Consider the following 24,821-nt stretch of genomic DNA (forward strand, 5'->3'; position numbering starts at 1 on the left):
GAGTTTTGTCAGGACTGGCTCTCCCAAGGCCGTCAGTAGTTCCAATGGAATGTTGTCTACTCCAGGGGCCTTGTTTCGACTCAGGTCTTTTAGTGCTCTGTCAAACTCTTCACGCAGTATCGTATCTCCCATTTCATCTTCGTCTACGTCCCCTACCATTTCCATAATATTGTCCTCAAGTACATCACCCTTGTATAGACCCTCTATATACTCCTTCCACCTTTCTGCTTTCCCTTCTTTGCTTAGAACTGGGTTTCCATCTGAGCTCTTGATGTTCATACAAGTGGTTTTCTGATCTCCAAAGGTCTCTTTAATTTTCCTGTAGGCAGTATCTATCTTACCCCTAGTAAGATAAGCCTCTACATCCTTACATTTGTCCTCTAGCCATCCCTGCTTAGCCATTTTGCACTTCCTGTCGATCTCATTTTTGAGACGTTTGTATTCCTTTTTGCCTGCTTCATTTACTGCATTTTTATATTTTCTTCTTTCATCAATTAAATTCAATATTTCTTCTGTTACCCAAGGATTTCTACTAGCCCTCGTCTTTTTACCTACTTGATCCTCTGCTGCCTTCACTACTTCATCCCTCAGAGCTACCCTTTCTTCTTCTACTGTATTTCTTTCCCCCATTCCTGTCAGATAAATGGATTTAAACAAATTTTAAGAAACAAGTACACAAAGACAGTAAAGTGTAAAGTGTATGTAATGAAAATTTTGCTCTAAAGGAACTGCCAAGTGGACAGTGTATTCTGTTTATGATTCTGTTGGAACATGATGTTTTTATTTACTCCTCTGTAACACAATGATACTAACCTTACCACAGCTGAACCCCCTGTTCTGTATTTCTAGAGATAAAGTAAGAAACAGGTGTTCAATTTTAATTTTAATAGCGAACAGCCTCTGTTGCACCGTTTACCTAGAATTTACCTAGGTTTCAGTCGGGATACTGGAACAGTACAGCACTCGTGGCTGCCGCATCGCGGTCGTGAAGTGGGGCTGAGGCAGTGCCAGATAAGTTTTACTATCTGACGATAATTTATAGATTTGTAGTTTTAGCTTGATGATGTCCACTATGGAAAAATAATAGATAGTGTTATTCTGAAGAAGGTTGGGTTAAACCAACTGAAACCTAGGTAAAACCTAGGTAAATTCTAGGTAAACAGTGCAACTGAAGCTGTTCATTATTAAAATTAATATTTATACAGTTGCTGACAGGGCTGCGAAATGTTGAACTTATTTAAACAAGTGTTCAACGAGGCACTGAAATGTTGCTTTTTGATTAATAAACAGAATATGCCCCAATCGTTTGATTACGGCTAAAATACATTAAGACTAAATTTTCTCTATGTAAATAAATCTGTAAAATAAGGAGAACAGGTCATGATTTAATGTAGGAAATGCATTTTTGTGCTGTTCCAATAAAGAATATTCCACAAACATTGCCCTGTAAAACAAGTTGAAGACAGCTGCTAATTACAATTGCCTTGTTTGAATTAAGAACCTACTTTCCTTTTCCATTAATGCCACATCTCAATTTATTATGTTGCATTTTAGAACTTTAGGAATTTTGTCCATTTCCACATCATTCCTCTTTCCCTTATGCCATGCCTGCCACAATGGACCCATGCCCCATCTTCCTGCACCAGTTCAGGAAAGTATTCCTTTCTCTAGCTAGAACCTAGTCTCACATCATGTTTCTTAAATGCTGCCTAAATCATTTAATCACCCCAATGACTAAACGTAAAAATTCCTTTCTCTGTTTTCCACCCCTCCTTCCAAAATGGCCTTCACCTTTTCAGATTCTGCCACTCCCTGGCCCTCAGAAATCTGGTTTGCAAAAACACATCTTCATGGCACCTCTGTTCCCTCTGTGAGCTACAACAACTGTGCAATCCCTACTACACATATCACATCTCTGAAACTGAATCCCTTGCTCTCCAGCATTCCAGATACTACTTCCATACATAATCCAACCTGATGACATTCTACTGCAACCTCAGGGCATCACTATCCTACCCACAGTATTTCTCCTTGTCAACCCCTCATTGTATCCAGACCATACCTAGCTGACCTTTTCGGCTTGCCACATCCCCCAAAACTCCCTACCAACTCCCCACCAAGTCCAGAGCCAAAACATTCCCACAACACTATTAACCAAAACCTTCAGCCCACAGAAGTCTTAGTCCTATCCAAAGGCCTCACCTTTAGCCATACACCCAAATTAAACCACGCTTGACTTGACAAAAACCTACTCCCCGTTCCCTGCAATGGGAACACTTCTTTGAAACCAATCTCTCCAACCAAAGCCAACCTAATCCCAATACTGAACACCAAGTCTCCTAGTTCATGCCACCATCCAACTGTTAACCACCTCCCCCTCTCCCTGCCAACTAACCACCCACTGGGTCACCCTCCAGGAATTCCTTACCTCCATCCTCAGAACTTCAACTTTTCAGCAGAAGGAAGGACACCGTATACAACCTCAAAACAAATCCTGACATAACCATCCTACCTACAAAGGTTCCACCACTGTTGTTATGAATCCCAGCGACTGCCTGGCAGAAGGCCTCTACCAATTACCTGACTACTCCATATATAAACTCTGCCAGAATGATCCCATCCCACAAGTCCAACATAACCTCGAATCCCTGCTGAAAGCCTTAGGCTGTCTCCAAAACCTCTCCCCTGAATCCATTTCCCTCCTCACCCTTATAACATCTCACATCCCACCTTTTACAAGTGCCCCAAAATCCACAAACCCAACAATTCTGGACACCATCGTGACTGGTTATTGTGCACTCACTGCAAGAATTTTGGCCCTCACTGACCAACAACTCCAATCAACTGCCCATAAACTAGCCTTCCACATCAAAGACACCACCAACCTCTTCCTTCACCAACCCTCCACCATGCCCACCCATTTAACTCCTGGACCCCTGCTCATCACTGTTGGTGCCATCGCCCTACACACCAACATCCCTCATGCCCATGGTCTTACCACTATTGAATGCTAACTTCCCCAACATCCTTCAGACTACGCACCTACTACTTCATTCCTCATACACCTTAATAACTTTATCCTAACTCACAACTACTTTTCCTTTGAGGGGAGGTATACTAACAAATCTACAGCAGACCCATGGGCACCCACCTGGCACCCTCCTATGTCAACCTCTTTATTGGCCATTTAGAGAAGACATTCCTAGCCTCCCAAATCACCAAATCCGTAGTCTGTTTTGGGTTCCTTGATGAAATCATGATCTGGACTCAGGGCCAGCACATCCTACCTTCATTCCTTCTCTCCCATCCACTTCACCTTGTCCTCCTCAACCCAGCATGTCACCTTCCTGGACGTTGACCACCTCTTCTCTGATGGCTCCATTCACACCTTTGTCCATATTAAACCTACCAACCACCAAAAGTATCTGCATTTTGACAGCTGTCATCCCTTCCACGCCAAAAAATCCCTCCCATATCGCCTGGCCAGGAGGTGGGTTTTTTGTCTGTGACTTAGGAAAAGGTAAAGAACGAAAATGGAAACCAGCAGCAATGGGAACGAAACTCAAAAAATTGGAGAAACTAAAAGCAGAAGGAAAGCTTCAAAAACCACTACAGAAAGGGGTTGGTTGTCCCCAAAAAGAGCTTCAAATGACTGACGTCATCTCACTGGCACTAATAAACTCGAGAACGCGATCGGCTGAGCATGTGTCATCTGCTAAAATGGACGATATTTCAGGCGACAGCTGTAGACGGGCGCGTAACGGAGTAAAATAGGGGCACTCAAGTAAAAGGTGTCTTACCGTCCACAGCTGAGAGCAGTGGGGACAGAGTGGGGGAGGATCGTCGCTTAAAAGATGTCGGTGTGTAACGACAACTGTATCTATAATAATTTTTTCCTCTATGAATTTAGATAAGTTAATGTTGGCAGGGTTTTGAACTTCTTTTTCGGCTCGTATAGTGATGTTAAAGAAACTGCGAGTAACTTTTGTAATGAATATTATTATTTATGTTAGATTTCAGAGAATGTGATAATCAAAAGAAAGTGTACTTAATGTTAAAATTATTGTAAAATGTGGAAATTGTAATTTAAACACTTGGTCCATACGTAGGTAATGCATTAGAATATGTGTAATAGAAAACCTGTGGTGAATACCCTACCTGTAGGGGAGCGGGAAAAGGTGGAGGCAGGCGAGCGCGGGAAAACGCACACTGGGCGCGGTTTGGCGCAACGGGCACAGCAGTCAGTCGGAGGCGAGAGTCAGTAAGAGTCGGAGTGGTAAATTGATCTGAGGAACAAGTACTGTACCGAGGAGGCTACCTAGGAAAAGTGGATTACAGTGAGCCTCGGGTACACCGATTCCGACGACTACCTGGCATGGCTATATTCTGAGGCACAATATTGGAAAGATTACGACGCTAAGAAGATGGAAAGTGCCTATGTAGCGTGAGCCTTAGCCGCGCTTGTATGTGTGCCGTGCTGCCCGCTATCTCGCTGCCCGCCAACCGCCGCACCGACTTGCACAGGTCAAACCTTTATTTCATCTTTAGAAGTGTAAATGTGTGGACCAGTGTCGAAACTGTTTCTAATTGTGTAATAATAACGTGAGTTTTACCAGCATTGCTTTAGCCATGACTTATCCTGATCACTGACCTAGACAGGATCCTTACCTCGTATTGTGCAACCCGAGTATCCTGAACTGAAAGTTTATAATTAGTGCAAATGAGAATTATCAGCAATCAAACTTTTGTTATAAAGAAATGCAATAGTTCTGTGAACTATTGCAAATGTTGGTAGAAGTATAAATAAACTGAAAGATAGTCTTTTGAATTGAGTTATCGATGCTATTTAATTAACTTGAGACAGAACTAATGACAGTTAAATTATTCAGAAGTAAAACAAAAGATTAGTTATCCATTGATTGAGAAATTTGAGTGTCAATTTGACCTTTTAGTAATTAACAGTTTCAGTATAACGACCATAACAGTTTCAGGGCCCCCCCCCCTTTTTCTTGTTCATTCTTTCAAACCTTGAAATGTGTTGATCAGATTTGACCAGTAAAGTCAAGTTCTATATTAATCCTAAGTGTATTAGTGTTGTTTTCCAATTTTAATAGTGACATTGTATGTGTGCTTTCAAAACTGCTTATCCTAGGGCAATCTATGCCCGATTTCAGTCTGATCAATATACTAAATACAGTTCGTAGTAATCATTGCAGTGTGGTGTTGTGTGAATTTAGCTCGTCCAAATTAGTACAAAAAGAGAAAGCTTTAGTTCAGTGGATTTTTCTGGTTCCAAACTTTGCCATATAACAAATCATTACTACAGGTTACTATGCTTGTACATGCACCCAATTGTACAAGGAAAAACTCACTCATTGCCTAAGTAGGCTGGCGACCGAATTATTAATTAACGGTAGCATCTACTGTGTGTACTTCTTGTCCATGCGAACGCGCAATTATACTATACATTTGCTTGATGCATCACTGTAGTTATTTACTGATTACAAGTCCGATTTTGCTTCTATTAGGTACACGCGGTCAATTTATGTACTAAAATCCTTGTTTATAAGGTGAAGCCCGTGAACTTATTACAGTACAGGCTTTATATAGCTAACGCACGTCCGTTAAAGGGCGGTAGCGTTACATATGGCGACCGTGACAGGACATCCAGTTGTAGTCGATTACAAATTAATGTAAAGATCGAACAGTGGATGTCCAGTGGCACGAATAGCAATAACGTTCAGTAAAATAAACTGCAGTGAGCGTCAAGTATAATAGTGTGGTGTAGTTGGTATTTAGTATGGATAGAAATGTAGGCAGGGTAGATGCGCCAAGCGAAATGGAGAATGCGACTGGCAGTAGCAGGAGTTTACGCGGCCAGATAACAGATGGCGTTAGCGGAAGACAATTAGCATACATACAGTACCATGAACACGTCAACGAGCAGATTGAAATGTCGAGATCGTATCGAACACAGCAAGGGACAAAACAGGAAGTAGAGGGTGACTTTGTAGATGATAGTGGGTACGTCAACGAATCCACTGACATGTTTGATTCACCACAGATAAAAAAAGAACCGAAAGAAACTTCTGAAGTAGAACCGGAACACACGGATTCCGTAGAACAAAACAGTATAAAAATTTTAAGTATGAACGACTTATTTGAACAATTAACCAAACAAATCGCAGGACAGAGTGAGCAGCTCAAAATACAGAACGAGCAGCTTAAAACACACGTTGACGAACAACTCAAAACACAAAATGAGCAACTTCAAAAACAAGTCGGCAATCAGGTTAATCAGCTTAAAACACACGTTGACGAGCAACTCAAAACACAGGGACGTCAGCTCAAAACACAGAATGAACAGCTTAAAACACAGGTGGATCAAATTAAAGCACAGGTCGAAGGACAGGGAATTAAAATTAGTAAACAAATAGAACAAGTAGAACTGAAAGTGGATAATTTAAGTTCTGTGGTAAATACTCTGAAATTTGAAATTGATACCATTAACAAGAATATGGATACTATGCAGGAGGAAATTGGAAACATTAATAGTAGATTCGATGTTGAAATTCTCAACATCCAAGAGAAAGTAGAACCTCTGGTTGAAACTAAGGTAGATGAAAAAGTTTTCGGTCTTAAAACTGAGATCGTAAACGAATGTCAACACGGGATATCACGGTTGGAAAAAGTAGTTTTAGAAACTGAAAGGGATTTAGATAAAAAAGTAACCCGATGTGTTCAAAACTGTGAACAAAATACTACGAAAATTCAAGGCAGAATTTTCGATCTGGAGAGCAAAATTAAAGATAGGCCTGGTGTTGTCTGTAATGGCACACCGATTACGAAGCTGTTAGAAGGCGAGGAACGCTTCGATCCAGCCAAGAAACATAACGGGTGGCATCCGTTAGATTTCATCAAAAATTGCGAGAGAATATTTCCTGAACACTTGTCTAATCAGGAAAAGATAAACGTTGTAATTAGCGCCTTAGCAGGTGACGCTAAGCGCTGGGGAATTAATTTGGACACCGAACGAATGACGTTCGAAGAATTTAGGCAAAGATTTACGGAAGAATATTGGTCTGAACAAAAGCAGGACCATTTATGGCGAGAGTTCATTATGGCTAAACAGCATGATAATAGGGGCAGGAATTCTTTGAAAGATTTCTGCGAGTATTGGTACAGGAAACTGACGCATTTGAGAGGCCGAAGATCAGATTCGGAAATTATCTGGGAGCTATATAAAAAGCTTCCGGAGGATTCAAAGAGGTATGTAGGAAGCAATCATCGTAGCTTCCAAGCATTTCTAGAAAGGGTCGAAGACGAAGACCATTGGCGCGAAAGTCGTGCCAATTATCAAAATTTTGGTCATCATAATAATCGTAATAATGACGAACGAAATGACGGCGAAGGATTTCGCGTTAAAATGATACAAAGAGGTAGAGGCAGAGGTAGAGGAAGAGGAAATTATTCAGGTCGCGGTAGAGGGTATACCGCGCAAAGTAACAACGACGCGGGAAACTAATTTCCGCGAACGTTGCGGGCCAAACGGAAGCGGACAATACATACCGGCCCCGATTTGAAAAAAGATACTGGACCGACCGTAATGTAATGAGACAGGCTAGGGACAGGAATGGAACGCTGCGGCGTGTGGTGGCGAAACAAGCGTCAGCTGCGAGCCAGAATGAGTCATTTCTGCCGCACAGAACGCTACAGGTTAACAGGCGAGTGGAGCATCAGAGGGCAACGGCCCAGCCTAGCAAAACATCTGTTAGGAAAGAAGCCGCTGGAAATACGGCAGCAGTAGATACGAACATAGCCGTCAGAGCTAATGAAAAATTTACGAGTGATAATTCCGTGGCAAAGGAAACGATAAAGGAAACTGTGAATACACAGAGAGGTGCGGTTAGCAGTGTTTGCAATGAGATAAAAGGCGATGATGAATTAGCAGAAGTAACTGATTGGCGTGTGCTGATCGATGATCTGTACAAGGGCCTGAAGCAATGTGAGTGGGAGGATTTTAAGAAGGAATATGAGTCAAAGAAATTAGTTAGTGGAAAAGGAGATAGTAGGGACGTCGATAAGGTGACGTGGCCCGAATTGGAAGAGGAGAGAATAAATAGCGCCGCGCAAAGTACGCGTGCCGTCAATAAGAGGCAGATTAAGAATGGGAAGGATTTGGAGGATGAAATCCTCAGCATTGACGAAGAAATAACTTCTGCTAACAGTCCGCCAATAGTACAAGCTGCTACCGGGAGGCACCGCGGAGAAGGGGCAGATGATTACCTGAAAGTAATCCAAGTCCACGAGGATTACACCGAATATGAAGTCACAGTGGATGTGAATAAAGCTGAGGATGAAGCCGTATTGCCAAAAGAGGAAATTGAATTGAAATCCAAGCCTGACGACAATACAGAGGAGGAACTTAGTGCCTGTCTCAGAAAAGCTTTTATGTTAGAACCTGAAAGCGATCCGGAATGGTCGGATTCCGACGATAGTTCAGATGATGAAAGGTACGCAAATACAGACGAAAATGAATATACTAACGTTCCCTATTGTTCAAAAGTAGCGTACTTAAGTGAATTTGATGGTGAGGAAGAGAGTAATGATGACTCTAGTGACGATGAATTTGCAGGTGTAAACGAAAGTGAATATACTTTTACTGAAAGAGGGTATGAGAAAATTAGTGACATTTTTCCAAAGAAAGATACAGAAAGTAGAACTGGGCCAAAACCGAATGAATTATTTAGTAATGTAAAACAGGGGCATAATTTGCAGGAACCTCCAGATGATTCTATACTGGGGCACGCCTTAATAAATGTTTTGAAGGAGTGCGAATTACAGGAGCAGAAAGAACCACCTGATAAAATGATGGTAGAACAGGGAATGTTGTACCTTGCTAAAGACTTTGAAATTCCAAAACTTAAAAAGTCGCCTGATGAAACGAAACGTTGGCAAGATTTGAATGAATTAGTGAAAGATGTAGAAAATAGGAGGCCTAAAAAACCGCCAGACTTAAGTGACTGTTTTATGAACCCTAAATGACTACCTTGTTAATAAAGAGACTGGGGGCAGGATACTGTATTTGTATATATTATTAGTATTATGCATGACTTTATTATTACTTTATTTCAGTGTTACCTGAAAGTGAATTATTGTTTTGTTAATTTAGAGTCTGGGGCAGATTTATATCGGATTTTGAGAATGTCATGAATACATTACATCATGAAACTACAGGATTTCCACCGGAAGAAATTTTGTTAGACAGAAGTAGTAAAAGTTTAATTGAAGAAAAACTAGAGTTTCCACCTTGTACAAGTTTGGGGTTGGATCAAAAGAAAGAATTGGTGATAAAAAGGGCAAAGCAAAAAGCTGAAGCTAGATCTAAAAGACACAATAAAAATTTAAAAGTTTCAAAATTTAAAATTGGAGATTATGTTCTTTTAAAAACCCACGAAAAGTCTAGTGAACTAAACCATGAAATTTCAAAATTTAAATATATTTATAATGGACCATATATAATACAGAATGTTCCACACGACAATGCTTACTACCTGATCTACCCAAAATCCAAAAGACCTTTAGGTGTAAGAAATATTGTGGACCTGAAACTGTATGTTCCTAGAAATGAGTGATATAAGAATAATCAGAAAACGACTGGCAATAAATGTGCTGTATCTTATGCTGAACCCAAGTTATTCTAAAAGTAACTAATCTTTGTAAATGTCTGTATACCCTTGAAAGTGTGCTAATGTAGTTATGTAAGTTTCAGATTACCACTTGTACCGTAACTGTAAAAATGTATGGAGAAAGGATAAAGGCTATAAGCCAGATAAAAGATGGGACTGTCAAAAAGGAAAATGGGCAGTGTATGAACCATGATATGAAGGACTGCCAAATACTAATGAGGGCAGATAAATAGTCGATGGAAAATTGTAAATATGATCCAGAAGAAGTGACAATATGAAGTGAAAAGGACTGCCCAAATCCGCATAATAGGCAGCAAATAAGTGTATTTAAATTTTTTCAATATGTGTGTGTGTACTTTGTTTAGCAAGTAAGGAAATGGACTGCTATTCAAAACAAGCAGCGACAAATTATTTTATAGTGTGTACAAAATATGCAATTGTTTTGTAATTAAATGTTTGTATTCCATAATTTTAAATTATTTCTTTGATAAATTTAGGAAAAATAATTAAATTACTATTTTAGTAATGTTATGATGATAAGTTGGACTGTGCAAAAGGCACTTGAGTAAATGACAAGTAAATGTTTTTGGTATGTTAAAAAAATATAGACCTATATAATGTGAGTGAAAGGAAGTAGGTGGTATAAAATTTTGGACATTTACGTAAAAGGATTCAGAACAACTGTATAAATGTAATATTTAGTGTTCCCATTAAATTTACACGTTGTGAAAATTACTGGAAACAGGGGCATGTGTAACGACAACTGTATCTATAATAATTTTTTCCTCTATGAATTTAGATAAGTTAATGTTGGCAGGGTTTTGAACTTCTTTTTCGGCTCGTATAGTGATGTTAAAGAAACTGCGAGTAACTTTTGTAATGAATATTATTATTTATGTTAGATTTCAGAGAATGTGATAATCAAAAGAAAGTGTACTTAATGTTAAAATTATTGTAAAATGTGGAAATTGTAATTTAAACACTTGGTCCATACGTAGGTAATGCATTAGAATATGTGTAATAGAAAACCTGTGGTGAATACCCTACCTGTAGGGGAGCGGGAAAAGGTGGAGGCAGGCGAGCGCGGGAAAACGCACACTGGGCGCGGTTTGGCGCAACGGGCACAGCAGTCAGTCGGAGGCGAGAGTCAGTAAGAGTCGGAGTGGTAAATTGATCTGAGGAACAAGTACTGTACCGAGGAGGCTACCTAGGAAAAGTGGATTACAGTGAGCCTCGGGTACACCGATTCCGACGACTACCTGGCATGGCTATATTCTGAGGCACAATATTGGAAAGATTACGACGCTAAGAAGATGGAAAGTGCCTATGTAGCGTGAGCCTTAGCCGCGCTTGTATGTGTGCCGTGCTGCCCGCTATCTCGCTGCCCGCCAACCGCCGCACCGACTTGCACAGGTCAAACCTTTATTTCATCTTTAGAAGTGTAAATGTGTGGACCAGTGTCGAAACTGTTTCTAATTGTGTAATAATAACGTGAGTTTTACCAGCATTGCTTTAGCCATGACTTATCCTGATCACTGACCTAGACAGGATCCTTACCTCGTATTGTGCAACCCGAGTATCCTGAACTGAAAGTTTATAATTAGTGCAAATGAGAATTATCAGCAATCAAACTTTTGCTATAAAGAAATGCAATAGTTCTGTGAACTATTGCAAATGTTGGTAGAAGTATAAATAAACTGAAAGATAGTCTTTTGAATTGAGTTATCGATGCTATTTAATTAACTTGAGACAGAACTAATGACAGTTAAATTATTCAGAAGTAAAACAAAAGATTAGTTATCCATTGATTGAGAAATTTGAGTGTCAATTTGACCTTTTAGTAATTAACAGTTTCAGTATAACGACCATAACAGTTTCAGGCCCCCCCCCCTTTTTCTTGTTCATTCTTTCAAACCTTGAAATGTGTTGATCAGATTTGACCAGTAAAGTCAAGTTCTATATTAATCCTAAGTGTATTAGTGTTGTTTTCCAATTTTAATAGTGACATTGTATGTGTGCTTTCAAAACTGCTTATCCTAGGGCAATCTATGCCCGATTTCAGTCTGATCAATATACTAAATACAGTTCGTAGTAATCATTGCAGTGTGGTGTTGTGTGAATTTAGCTCATCCAAATTAGTACAAAAAGAGAAAGCTTTAGTTCAGTGGATTTTTCTGGTTCCAAACTTTGCCATATAACAAATCATTACTACAGGTTACTATGCTTGTACATGCACCCAATTGTACAAGGAAAAACTCACTCATTGCCTAAGTAGGCTGGCGACCGAATTATTAATTAACGGTAGCATCTACTGTGTGTACTTCTTGTCCATGCGAACGCGCAATTATACTATACATTTGCTTGATGCATCACTGTAGTTATTTACTGATTACAAGTCCGATTTTGCTTCTATTAGGTACACGCGGTCAATTTATGTACTAAAATCCTTGTTTATAAGGTGAAGCCCGTGAACTTATTACAGTACAGGCTTTATATAGCTAACGCACGTCCGTTAAAGGGCGGTAGCGTTACAGGTGGCTAAAAAGATAGTGCCCTATCCGGAGTGTAGTTAAAATTACCTCCTCCTGACGACGCGTTCGGGAGGAAGAGGTCCAAGCACAGGGAAGAGCTTTCACGTCCCGCAATTTATTATGGGGAAGTGTCAACCATTGTGCATGCCATAAAAGAATGACACGACGACATAAAACACTCCGTAGATCGGCGAAGGGAATCGTGCGAATAGCTGGCCGAAGAAGAGAGACTGCAGCCTTGGCCGCTATATCGGCCGCCTCATTTCCACAGATACCAACGTGTCCTGGGATCAAGATGAACGCCACCGAGATGCCCCCCAAGTGGAGCAAGTGTAGGCAGTCCTGAATCCAGTGGACCAGAGGGTGTACAATGTAGAGAGCTTGGAGACTGAGGAGAGAGCTGAGAAAATCTGAACAGATAACATACTGTATCCGCTGATGGTGACGGATGTATTGGACAGCCTGGAGAACAGCGTAAAGCTCCGCAGTATAAACCGAACACTGGTCGGGAAGCCGAAATCGATTTGGGGTGTCGCCAACAATATAGGCACTCCCTACACCAAATGATGTTTTTGAGCCATCAGTGTAAATAAATGTGGCTTCCTTCATTTGTGGACATAGAGCAGAAAATGCCCGATGATAAACAAGTCAAGGGGTACCATCCTTGGGAAACTGACAAAGGTCACGGAGCAGGCAGGTACGGGGACGGAGCCAAGGCGGTGCTGTACCCCAATTTGTCAAGAAAGTTTTAGGAAAGCGGAAGGAAAGAGAATGGAGCAGTTGACAGAAGCGGACTCCCGGTGGTAGTAGGGAGGAAGGGCGGCCTGCATACCCTAAATCCAAGGAGGTGTCGAAAAAATGTCAAGGGCCGGATTAGCAGGCATGGAAGACAAATGGCTAGCGTAACGACTTAGAAGGACAGCTCGCCGACTGGACAGTGGAGGTTCAGCAGTCTCAGCATAAAGGCTTTCCACAGGGCTGGTGTAAAAAGCTCCAGACACTAAACGTAATCCACGGTGGTGGATAGAGTCGAGACGCCGAAGAACAGACTGCCGAGCAGAGGAGTAAACTATGCTGCCATAGTCCAATTTCGATCGCACTAAGGCGCGATAGAGGCGGAGAAAGACCACTCGGTCCGCTCCCCAGGAGGTACCATTCAGGACACGGAGAGTGTTGAGGGATCGTAGACAGCGAGCCGAAAGATAGGAAACATGGGAGGACCAGCACAGTTTTCTGTCAAACATAAGACCCAAGAATTTAGCGACGTCCAAAAACGGAAGGTTGACAGGCCCTAGATGTAAGGAAGGTGGAAGAAACTCCGTACGACGCCAAAAATTAACACAAACGGTCTTACTGGGAGAAAAGCGGAAGCCTGTTTCGATGCTCCAAGAGTGGAGGCGATCGAGACAGCCTTGAAGACGTCGTTCAAGAAGGCTGGTCCGTTGAGAGCTGTAGTAGATCGCAAAATCGTCCACAAAGAAGGAGCCCGAGACATTAGGAAGGAGACAATCCATAATTGGATTTATGGCAATGGCAAACAATACAACACTTAGCACGGAGCCCTGGGGTACCCCGTTTTCTTGGGAGAAAGTACGGGAGAGATTAGTGTTCACCCGCACTTTAAATGTGCGCTCTGCCATAAATTTGCGAAGAAAAAGGGGCAACCGTCTGCGAAAGCCCCAAGAGAACAGTGTGCAGAGGATGCCTGTCCTCCAACAGGTATCGTATGCTCTCTCCAGATCAAAAATATTGCTACTCTCTGGCGTTTCGGGAGAAAATTGTTCATGATATAAGTGGAGAGAGCAACAAGATGGTCAACTGCAGAACGATACTTTCGGAAACCGCATTGGGCAGGTGTTAAGAGACTGCGGGACTCCAGCCACCAAGCTACACGGCAATTCACCATACGCTCCAAAACCTTACATACACTAATCATGAGAGAAATGGGGCGATAGCTAGAGGGGAGATGTTTGTCCTTTCCAGGTTTCGGAACAGGAACGACGATAGCTTCCCGCCATCATCTGGGAAAAGTACTGTCGGTCCAAATTCGATTATAAAGGCGAGGGAGGTAACGCAGACTATGGTATGATAAATGCAGCAACATTTGGATGTGGATACCATCCCGTCCCGGGGCGGAGGAGCGAGAAGAAGAGAGTGCACGTTGGAGTTCCCGCATGGAGAAAACAGTATTGTAGCTTTCGCGATTTTGAGCGGAGAAAGAAAGAGGTTGCACTTCCGCTGCACGTTTCTTCGGGAGAAACGCTGGCGAGTAATTTGAAGAGCTCGAAATCTCAGCAAAGTGTTGACCCAGTGAGTTAGAAATTGCGACGGGGTCCACTAACGTATCATGCGTGACAGTGAGCCCAGAGACCGGGGAGAAACAGTCGAATCCGACTCCAAACTTCCGAGGAGGGGGTGAAGGTGTTAAATGAGCTAGTAAAGAAGTTCCAGCTTGCCTTCTTGCTATCGCGAATGACGCGACGGCATCGCGCACGGAACTGCTTATAGCGGATACAGTTGGCCGAAGTAGGATGGTGGCGGAAAACGCGAAGAGCACGTCGCCGCTCACGTATTGCGTCACGGCATGCCTCGTTCCACCAAGAAACTGGGGGGCGCCGGGGCAATTCGGAGGTGCGTGGTATTGAACGTTCCACAGCTGTAAGAATAACGTCTGTAATATGTGTGACTTCATCGTCGATGCTAGGAAAGTGACGGTCATCGAATTTCGCTAGAGACGAAAAAAGTGTCCAATCGGCTTGGGCAAACTTCCAGCGTCGCGGGCGCATATATGGCAGTTGAGGCTGCAGCCTAAGGACACATGGAAAGTGGTCACTCGAGGGTGTATCATCAAGGGCCAACCATTCGAAGCGCCGAGCTAGCGGAACAGTACCGACCGAAAGGTCCAAATGAGAGAAATTTCTCATGGAGGCAGACAAAAATGTAGGGTCCCCAGTGTTGAGGCAAACAAGATCCGTTTGATGGAAGACGTCTAGCAATAGTGAGCCACGCGGACAAGGATGTGGAGATCCCCAAAGTGGGGGGTGGGCATTGAAGTCCCCAACCAGCAAATAGGGGGGTGGAAGCTAACCAAGAAGATGAAGGAGATCAGCTCGTGCCATTGGTGTGGACGATGGAATGTATACAGTACAAAGAGAGAAGGTGTATCCAGAAAGGGAAAGACGGACAGCGACTGTTTGGAAGGAAGTGTTTAAGGGGATTGGGTGATAATGGAGAGTATTATGGAGAAGAATCATGAGTCCTCCATGTGCTGGAGTGCCTTCAACAGAGGGGAGATCAAATCGTACTGACTGAAAATGGGGGAAAACAAAGCGGTCGTGGGGACACAGCTTTGTTTCCTGAAGACAGAAGATGACCGGCGAGTAGGATCGTAAGAGGTTTGTCAATTCATCCCGATCGGCTCGAATTCCAATGGATAATGGACATAGGGTGGACAGAAAATGGAAGAATGTGATCAAGGTTGCCGTCAACTCAACGACTGCTCAGAGCTTGCGACCGACAGCGTGGAACGGCACTCAGCCGAAGGCAGAAGCTCCTGATCCATAGGTTGTTCAGGAGCAGCTCCTGCCACCAGTGATCGACCGGTTGATCGGCCGCCAGAAGTGCGCCTCGGCGACACAGAAGACGGCCGAGGGCGGTTACCGGCAGGTGGTGCTGTAGATGAGACACGCCGTGGCGGAGAAGGAGAGGAACTGGGTTTCTTATTAGCCTTCTTGGAAACATGATGTTTAGATGCAGGAGGAACCGATGGTTGTGAAGTTGGGGTACATAAAAAATCTTCACGAGTATGCTCTTTTTTGGAAGTCCGGGTGTCTGACTTTTGGGATCGAGATTTAGCAGAACCCGATGAAGGGTGAGCCATTGAGTTAGCAGGCGAAAGTGTGGAGGTTGAACAGGCGATCTTTGCCCTGGCCGATCTGACGATCATGTCACTAAAGGTGAGATCACAAGTCTGCATGGCCGCCTCCTTTGTTGGCCGAGGAGAGGCACGGACAGTGCTGTATTTTCCTGTCTGAGGCACAGTGGGCTTTCGACTGGCGAATAATTTTCGAGCAGCAAAGGTCAATACCTTTTCCTTCACTCTGATTTCCTGAATGAGCTTTTCGTCTTTAAAAATGGGGCAATCTCTAGAGGAGGCAGCGTGGTCACCCATACAGTTGAGGCAACGAGGGGATGGAGGTGGACAAGCACCCTCATGGGCATCCTTGCCACACGTAACACATTTGGCTGGGTTGGAACAGGACTGGCTGGTATGACTGAACCACTGACACCAATAGCAACGCGCAGGGTTTGGGATGTAAGGGCGAACGGAAATTATCTCATAGCTCGCTTTTACGTTTGATGGGAGTTGAACTCTGTCAAATGTCAAGAAGACAGTACGGGCTGGAACGATGTTCGTGTCAACCCTTTTCATGACTATGAACAGCCGTTACGCCCTGGTCAGACAGGTAGTGTTGAATTTCCTCGTCGGACAATCCGTCGAGGGAGCGTGTATAAACGACTCCACGTGAGGAATTTAAAGTGCGGTGCGCTTCCACCCGGACAGGGAAGGTGTGGAGCAGTGAAGTACGCAGCAATTTTTGTGCCTGGAGGGCACTGACTGTTTCTAACAACAAGGTGCCATTTCTTAATCAGGAACAAGACTTTACAGGACCTGCAATTGCGTCGACACCTTTCTGAATAACAAAAGGGTTGACCTTAAAGAAGTCGTGACCTACGTCAGACCGAGAAACAACAAGGAACTGTGGCAACGATGGAAGAACTGTCTGCGGCTGAGACTCAGTGAACTTACGCTTGTGAGTAGACATAGTGGAAGGTGAGGAAACCATTGCGGAAGAATCCCCCATGATTACCGGCGTCTCCGATGGCGCGCTCCTCCCTTGTGGGGGCCCTCTCTGAGGGCACTCCCGCCTTAGGTGATTGTTCACACCTCCCGAGAAACGGACGGAGGGACCAATCGGCACTTTCGGAAGGTATCAGCTCGGGTAATCACCCCTCCCTGGGTCTGGCCGTTACCAGGGGGTACGTACGTGTCCTACCTGTCTACCCGGGGCGGGGAATTACGCGTTACCCCATCACCGGCTATGCATGAAAATGCGTGGGTCGGTCTTCAGACACGCACAGGGAGGAAAAAAGAGGAAGGGAAAAACAAAGAAAGGGAAAGGAAAGAAGAGAGGTCTCAAACGCCACAGCGGAGAAAAGGGTAAGGAAAAGAGGTAAGGAAAAGAGAAGGACAAAGGAAGGATGAAGACGTGCAAGCAGAGAAAGCGAAGAATGTGTTACATTTTCGAGCGTCCGTCTCCGGACGTAGGCACAAAACATACTCCCAGAGGGGGAGAAAGGGAAGGAAAGAGCTGGAGGTGAGGGGAGGGGGGGCGAAGATGGGGGATAGTGAAGGATGCGGAAAAGGAAGGTATGCAGCCCGGAAAGGAAGGAGGGCCACATTAGCTCGGGGTCCCGTGCTCGCTACGCATGTATCCACAAAAGAGTTGCGGACCCCCTGGGGAGAGGCCAGGAGGTGATGGTGTATCTCCAGTGACAAGAACTTCCTTGCCCAGTATGCTAAGGGTCTCACTTAATCCTTCACTGGGACACTATCCCCAGACCTATTCCACAAACAGATGCCTTGTGCCATTTCTCCTCACACTCCCTATCCTTTCAACACCCCCAAGAACCCACCACACAGGAGTGCCCCTTCTTTCTTCCAATACCACCCTGGACTGGAACAACTGAACCACATTCTTCACCAGGGCTTTGTTATGTATCATGCCATGAAATGAGGGACCTCCTGCCCAATGTCCTACCCATACGTGGTCTTCTGTCACCCAACCAACCTCCACAACACCCTAGTCCATCCCTATGACACTCCCAATCCCAAACATTGGTCGCAATGATCATATCCCTGTGGAAGACCCAGGTGCAAGACCTGCCCAATCCACCCACCCAGCCTTTCCTATCCCAGTCCTGCAGTATGCTTATCATACCCCCATCAGAGGCCAGACCACCTGTAAAAGCAGCCATGTCATTTACCAGCTCTGCTGCACTCATTGTACAGCTTTTTATATTGATGTGACTAGCAACCAGCTGTTCACCAGGATGAATGGCCACTGACAATGGTGGCCAAGAGCAAAGTAGACAGCCCTACAGCACAACATGCAACTGAATATAACATGCTTAATTTCAATGACTGCTTCACTACCCAAGCCATATGGATCCTCCCATTGACCACCAGCTTTTCTGGACTGTGCAGATAGGACTTATCCTTACAATGCATTCTCCACTCCAAAAATTATTCAGGCATCAATCTATTTTAACATAAAAACCCCATACCCTCCACCCAACAGTTTCCATCCCCTTCTATCCTAGAACCACCTCCCTATTCTCATTTCCCACCACTTTGTGTGCCGCCCTCTGCCTATGCACCTGCCCATCTTCCCTACATCTACATTTATATTCTGAAAACCACCATGAGGTGCATGGCAGAGGGTACCAGTTATTAAGGTTTCTTCCCATACCATTCACATATGGAGCGTGGGAAGAATGATTGATTTAATGCCTCTGTGTGTGTGTGTGGGGGGGGGGGGGGGGGGGAGGTAATTATTCTAATGTTATCCTCATGATCCACATGTGAGTGATACTTAGGGGGCTGTAGTACATCCCTGGAGTAACCACTTAAAGCCAGTTCTTGAAACATTGTTCAAAGACTTTCTCAGGATAGTTTACGTCTGTCTTCAAGAGACTGCCAGTTCATTTCCTTCGGTATCTATGTGACACACTCTCATGGAGTAAACAAATCTCTGACCATTCACGCTGCCTTTCTCTGTATGAGTTCAACATCCTCTTTTACTCCTAGCTGGTGCAGGCTCGACACACTTGAGCAATATTCTAGGACCAGTCACACGAGTGATTTGTAAGCAATCTCTTTTGTAGAATGATTGCACTTCTCCAGTATTCTACCAATAAGCCAAAGTGTACCACCTGCTTACCCTTGAGTGAGCTTATGTGATCATTCCATTTCATTCCCCTACAAAGTGTTACACCTAGGTATTTGTATGAGTTGGCCAATCCCAACAGCAACTCTCTGATGATATACTCACTACGTTTTTTCATTTTGTGAAGTGCAAAATTTTACATTTCTGAACATTTAGAGCAAGTTGCCAATCTCTGCACCATGTTGAAATCCTATCAAGATCTGACTAAATATTTATCAGCTTCCCTCACATAGTAAATCATTACAGACATTTGCATTATCTGCAAAAAGCCTGATTTGATGATTAGTGTAGTCTGCAAGGTCATTAATGTACAACATGAATAGTAAGGATCCCACCACACTTCCCTGGGGCAAACCCAAGTCACTTCTACATCTGACCATGACTCTCCATTCAAGATAACATGCTGTGTCCTCCCTACCAAAAAGTCCTCAATCCAGTCACAAATTTCACTTGATACCCCATATGAATGTTCTTTTGACGATAAGCATAGGTGCGTTACTGAGTCGAATGCTTTTCAGAAATCAAGAAACACCTGGTTGACTTGATCCAAAGCATTCAGTATGTCATGTAAGAAAAGTGCAAGTTGGGTTTCACATTATCGATGTTTTCAAAATCAATCCTGGCTGGCACTGAGGAAGTCACTATGCTCAAGATATCTCATTGTGCTTGAGCTCAGAACGTGTTCTAAAATCCTGCAACAAATTGATGTCAAGGATACTGGATGGTAATTCTGTGGATCACTTCCACTACCCTTCTTGTAGACAGGTGTGACTGACTTTTTCCAAGAACTGGCCATAGTGTTTTATTCAAGGAATCTAACATAGGTTATGGTTAGAACGGGCTAACTCAGCTGCAAATTGGGGCCTGGAGCTTCTCTCTTCCTCTGTCCACTTCCCCCTCCCCCTTCCTCATCTTCCTGCCCTACAGCCTCCCGATGCTGGGTCTGTTGGCAGTCTAATCCCTGCACACTCCACAAGAAAGCTCTCTTCTCTCCAAGATATAGTACCCAAAAAATTCATTATAATCTAGTTCTTGGTAGATCGAACAATCCAAGGGTTACTGCTGATTCATAGTGTCTGACAGGCACAATGCTTCGGCAATCAGTTATGTCCCATCAGCAAGTGTGCTGATGAGCTGATCTCCTGGGGGCACAGGGAATGGCTGTCTTCCTTCTGTCTGAGTCTCCATAGTTAGTTTTATGTTGAAATGAATGGAATTAAGATGTGTGAGGAAGTAATGAAGTTTGTCCCTTTAATGAGGTAAGCTGATGAATGTGTCCACATAATGGAAAAAAAACAAGTGGGTTTCCATTTGGATGATGTCAGGGCTTCAAGGAAAAACTGCTCCATATATAAATTTGCAACTATAGTCAAGAATGGGCTGCCAGTTGGGATTTCCCTGCACGGAAGGGACAAACTCCACGACTTTTTTGCGTATCTGAATTCCATTCATTCTAACACCAAATAACTATGGAGACAGGGGTAGAAGGGAGACTACCGTTCCTTGACATTATGGCCAGGACAGGAGCTGACAGCACCCCGGGCCATGGTGTTCTTTGGAAGAAAATGCACAGTGACCTACACTCTCAAGAGACAGATGCCACCAGGCTGTGCAGAGAATGGGATACTAAAAGCTCTACTACACAAAGAAAGCATCATCTTACATGCAGAGAATCTACCCCAGGATTTTATTTATTTATTATTTTTTTTTTTTTTTTAGGGCACAAGACAACTAGGGTGATACGCATCCATGTCAGAACCGCCGAACACGAAGATGAAAAAGGAGTTAAAAATGACTACACATTAAGCCCAATCGACAGAAGGAAAGAGAGCTATAAACATGGACATGGAGGAAGGACAATAAAATACTCCATAGAGACAATGGACATCCTGAACTAAAGAATAAATGTTCTTCACCATATTGCTACAAAGGATAAAAAGTAAAATGTGGTTAACAGCCCAAGTGTCATTCGCTAAACTGGCCAATAACTCAGACGGCAAACATAAATGAGACCATAATTGGTTAAATAAAGGCATTCCATCACAAAATGGCGAACTATCAACGGTTGAGGGCCATTAGCACAAAGTCGTGGGAGATCACCACTTAACAAACAGTGATGGCTAAAAAGACAGTATCTAATACGCAACCTAGCTACAATGATCTTGCGGCGAGAAGGCCGAGAGGGGGTCGGCCAAGCCACTGGGAGAGATTTATTTCTGCAGAACTTGTTCCCATGAAGGAAAAACCAGTGGTGATGCCAAAGTGATGCCACCTGCTGATGGAGGGCAACACAGATCATCTGAGGGAATGAAAGAACTAACGTGCTAAGGTTCAAGGACTGCAGCCTTGGCATCAGCGGCCTCATTGCCCATCAGACCAGCGTGACCAGGGACCCATACAAATATCACAGTGACTCCATCCAGAGTGAGCAAGTGAAAGCTTTCCTGGACCCATTGGGTTAAGGTATGGACAGTGTACAGCACACAGGCTCTGAAGGGAACTGAGAGATTCGGAGCAAATGACACAATTTAAAACCCTGTGTCACTGGATGTACTGCATGGTCTGATACAGGGCAACGAGATCTGCTGTAAATACTGAACAGTGATCCGGAAGCCGATACCGAAAAGTGTCGGAATCAATTATGAAGGCACACCCAACACCACAGTTAGTCCATGAGCCATCAGTGTACACAAAGGCAAAATCGCGAAGTACCCTAGGAAGGTTGAGAAATCCCAGAAATTGGAACACCTTGGAATTAGTTACTTGACAGGGTACATTAGGAACTCTCTGCACCTCTCTGCTACAGCACAACCTGTGGAGATGGATGAAAGCACAGAACGAGTCAGCCACTGCTTTTCTACCGTACTCTGGCACACTATTGGGAAAAATTGGGTGCATACTGAAAAACCACCAGTAACAACTGCCTTTGGCCTAGCCAATAAAACAAGGGCAGTATTTAAGAATGTCAAAGATGATCTTGGTTTACAGAGGGCTGGGGTATATCAGATTAAGTGCCAATGTGGCAAGACATTGAACAAACAGTGTACACCATCTCAGATTGATTCTGAGATACCAGTAGCATACTTGAGTAATGTGTCTCAACAAGTCAGTAGTTGCAGAGCAGTATTTGTCCGAGACTCATGCAATGGAATACGAATATACCAGGATTCTAGCAAAAACTTAGAAATACTGGGACAGCATCATTACAGCATCTATAATCTCAACAAGGCCTGGAAACCAGCATTGAGTCTAATTAAGAAGATACTAAGCAAACAACTTTCCATTGGCCATGACACACGGAACAACTACACCAATGCCACTACAAATGGGGCACATCACTGGGCTTTGCCGCCACAAGTGTAGATACATGTCCTCAGTTGTGGACCACCTACAGAAAGACTCAGGGGACATTAAAGAGGTCGTTTCATCAGTGCATCTGATGATGGAGACCAATCACTGAAATATTGTGGCGGTTTGGCACTATGAACCAGCAGTAACCTGCGGACTGTTCGCTCAACACATACACTGGGAGAAACTGAGAAATTAATCTTCGGTGATTTAAAGAACAGGTTGCGCATTGCAGAGAACCTTAAAATTTGTACCATATTCATCTCATTGTCTCCAAAACTATAGGTCAGTTCTGCAGATAATAAGACCTGCACGTAATAACTCTTCTCTGCCCTCTTCTCTGAAAAGAGAACACTATCAGCTGAATTGTAGCTTACTGCGGTCTGTACACCCTACCACAGCACAATGGAGTGTCCTCTCACCAGAACAAGAAGCTAAGCATTATCCAACTTTATCTCATCAACAGATGATTGAGAGAGACTATTTCATGTTTCAAAGTAGGTATGACATGATCAAGTAATTGACTTTACCAGTCATCATTAATTTTGTCACTTCCAACCACTTTGCTCCCTCCAAATGGATTTTTATGTATCTTAACAGACATGAGTGATCGTGTAAGGGACAGAGCCAGGGGATTTTCTGAACACTTTCCTTGGCTGTCACATCCACTAATTTGTTTCCATGGAATCCCATAAGCTCCAATGCCCAACAGAGTGATACATTATTCTCCAACCTTCAATGGTGAAAAAGGCTGTTCTGGGTGTTCTGACTGGGTACAACTATACATTGAACTGCACTTTGTCAGGGCAGATGAAAACTCTCTCAGTACACATGTCATATCTGTCCCAGTGTTCTTGAGACAGCATGTAACTTTGAACCAAACACTAGATGTTTAGTTGGCTCCATAAGTAAATCCTGCAGGCACATTCAGCCACTGGAATCCCACAAATAATGATCACTGCATGGAACTCCTTACTGTGGATGTTATACTACTAATGCCAATGGCAAATATATTAACACTTCCTCGAAGGACATCTTACATGTTTAGAGTTAAAAGCAAGACCAACAATCTCCACAACATTTTTCACAACATGTGTTTATCTCAAGCCTCAAACAAAAACAATGACACTTTACTGATACATCAAAATACATACTGCAAATTTTAAGAAAGACATGCTCATAGAGGACTATATACTAAAGTTAAGAGCTATATTCCTCAGATCACATGGATAATAACCTCAACTTCGCTCACAAAATCATCATCATGAAATTACATACCTTAAATTCGATATTGGCACCCATTGCCTTTGCAGCATCAATTGCTCCAGCATGTGGCCAGCTGCCCTTGCCGTCATCTGATCACAGAAAATAAGAGAGGCAAACATTCACAATTAGTACTGATGATTCTAAGCAACCCGCAACTGTTTCATAACATTGCAGTTTTATCAGCGTATCGACTGAAAAGAAAACTGTGAAGGTATGGCACAATGTTTTGCAGCTAAAAGTTTAAATGCACACTAGCAAATCGAACACACTTGCTTCTTCACAGGGCTTCATTGGCATAAAAATACATAAATAAAATGATGATCTGTAACAAGTTAAATGGAATTAACATATGCAAATTTTGGAAAATGGGGCACTTACCTTGTTTTCCTAATGTTACTGTAACACCTTTCAGAACTTTTGCAGCAAGGACAGGAGCTATGCAGCACAAAGCAATTGGCTTCTTTGCCTTGTGGAAATCCTGAAGTACTCTTGCCACATCTGGATTTACACTGCAATCTGCTCCTTTCACAGCAAAATCACATCTGGGTAAGAAGTGAAGAACCGATTTATAACACTGCACTAAAATTGAACTCACCTCTAGAAAATTTACAAAACAATGAACATTAAAAGAAACATGTGAACTGTGTTGCAAACACTCCCATTATGATGGCACAGATACACAAGACTGAGCACATGAAAAATTCAAACATAACTGCTAACACACAGCATGAGAAGGAATAAAATACACAAATAAATAACAGAGTGAACATCAAACTGCTTCCTTGTGACTTGCTACTGTGAAATCAGGTATTAATATCAACTATGCAGAGCAGACATAATCAATCTTTTTTAGAGGTGGAACCCTTTTGGAACACTTAGTATGTTACAGATCCCTGAAATAAACAAAACCTAGTTTTATGTTCATAACACATTATACCCTACTGACATCTACAACAATATACAAAACTACACAATAC

The 24,821-nt window shown here is 43.1% G+C and overlaps 1 protein-coding gene across 2 annotated transcripts in view; it reads right to left on the minus strand.

Annotated features, from left to right (window-relative positions):
- The window catches only part of LOC126259668 (ES1 protein homolog, mitochondrial-like), a 78,714-nt gene that overhangs the window by 11,789 nt on the left and 42,104 nt on the right, over window positions 1-24,821 (minus strand). For both annotated transcript variants that reach the window (XM_049956610.1, XM_049956611.1), the window contains exons 5-6: window positions 24,223-24,386; window positions 23,857-23,933 (exon numbers count right to left, since the gene is read on the minus strand). In XM_049956610.1, coding sequence (XP_049812567.1) covers window positions 23,857-23,933; window positions 24,223-24,386 — 241 coding nt within the window. The remainder of the gene's footprint in view (window positions 1-23,856; window positions 23,934-24,222; window positions 24,387-24,821) is intronic.

The sequence above is a fragment of the Schistocerca nitens genome, chromosome 5 (genome assembly GCF_023898315.1).
Source record: "Schistocerca nitens isolate TAMUIC-IGC-003100 chromosome 5, iqSchNite1.1, whole genome shotgun sequence".
In the NCBI taxonomy this organism is placed as follows: domain Eukaryota; kingdom Metazoa; phylum Arthropoda; class Insecta; order Orthoptera; family Acrididae; genus Schistocerca; species Schistocerca nitens.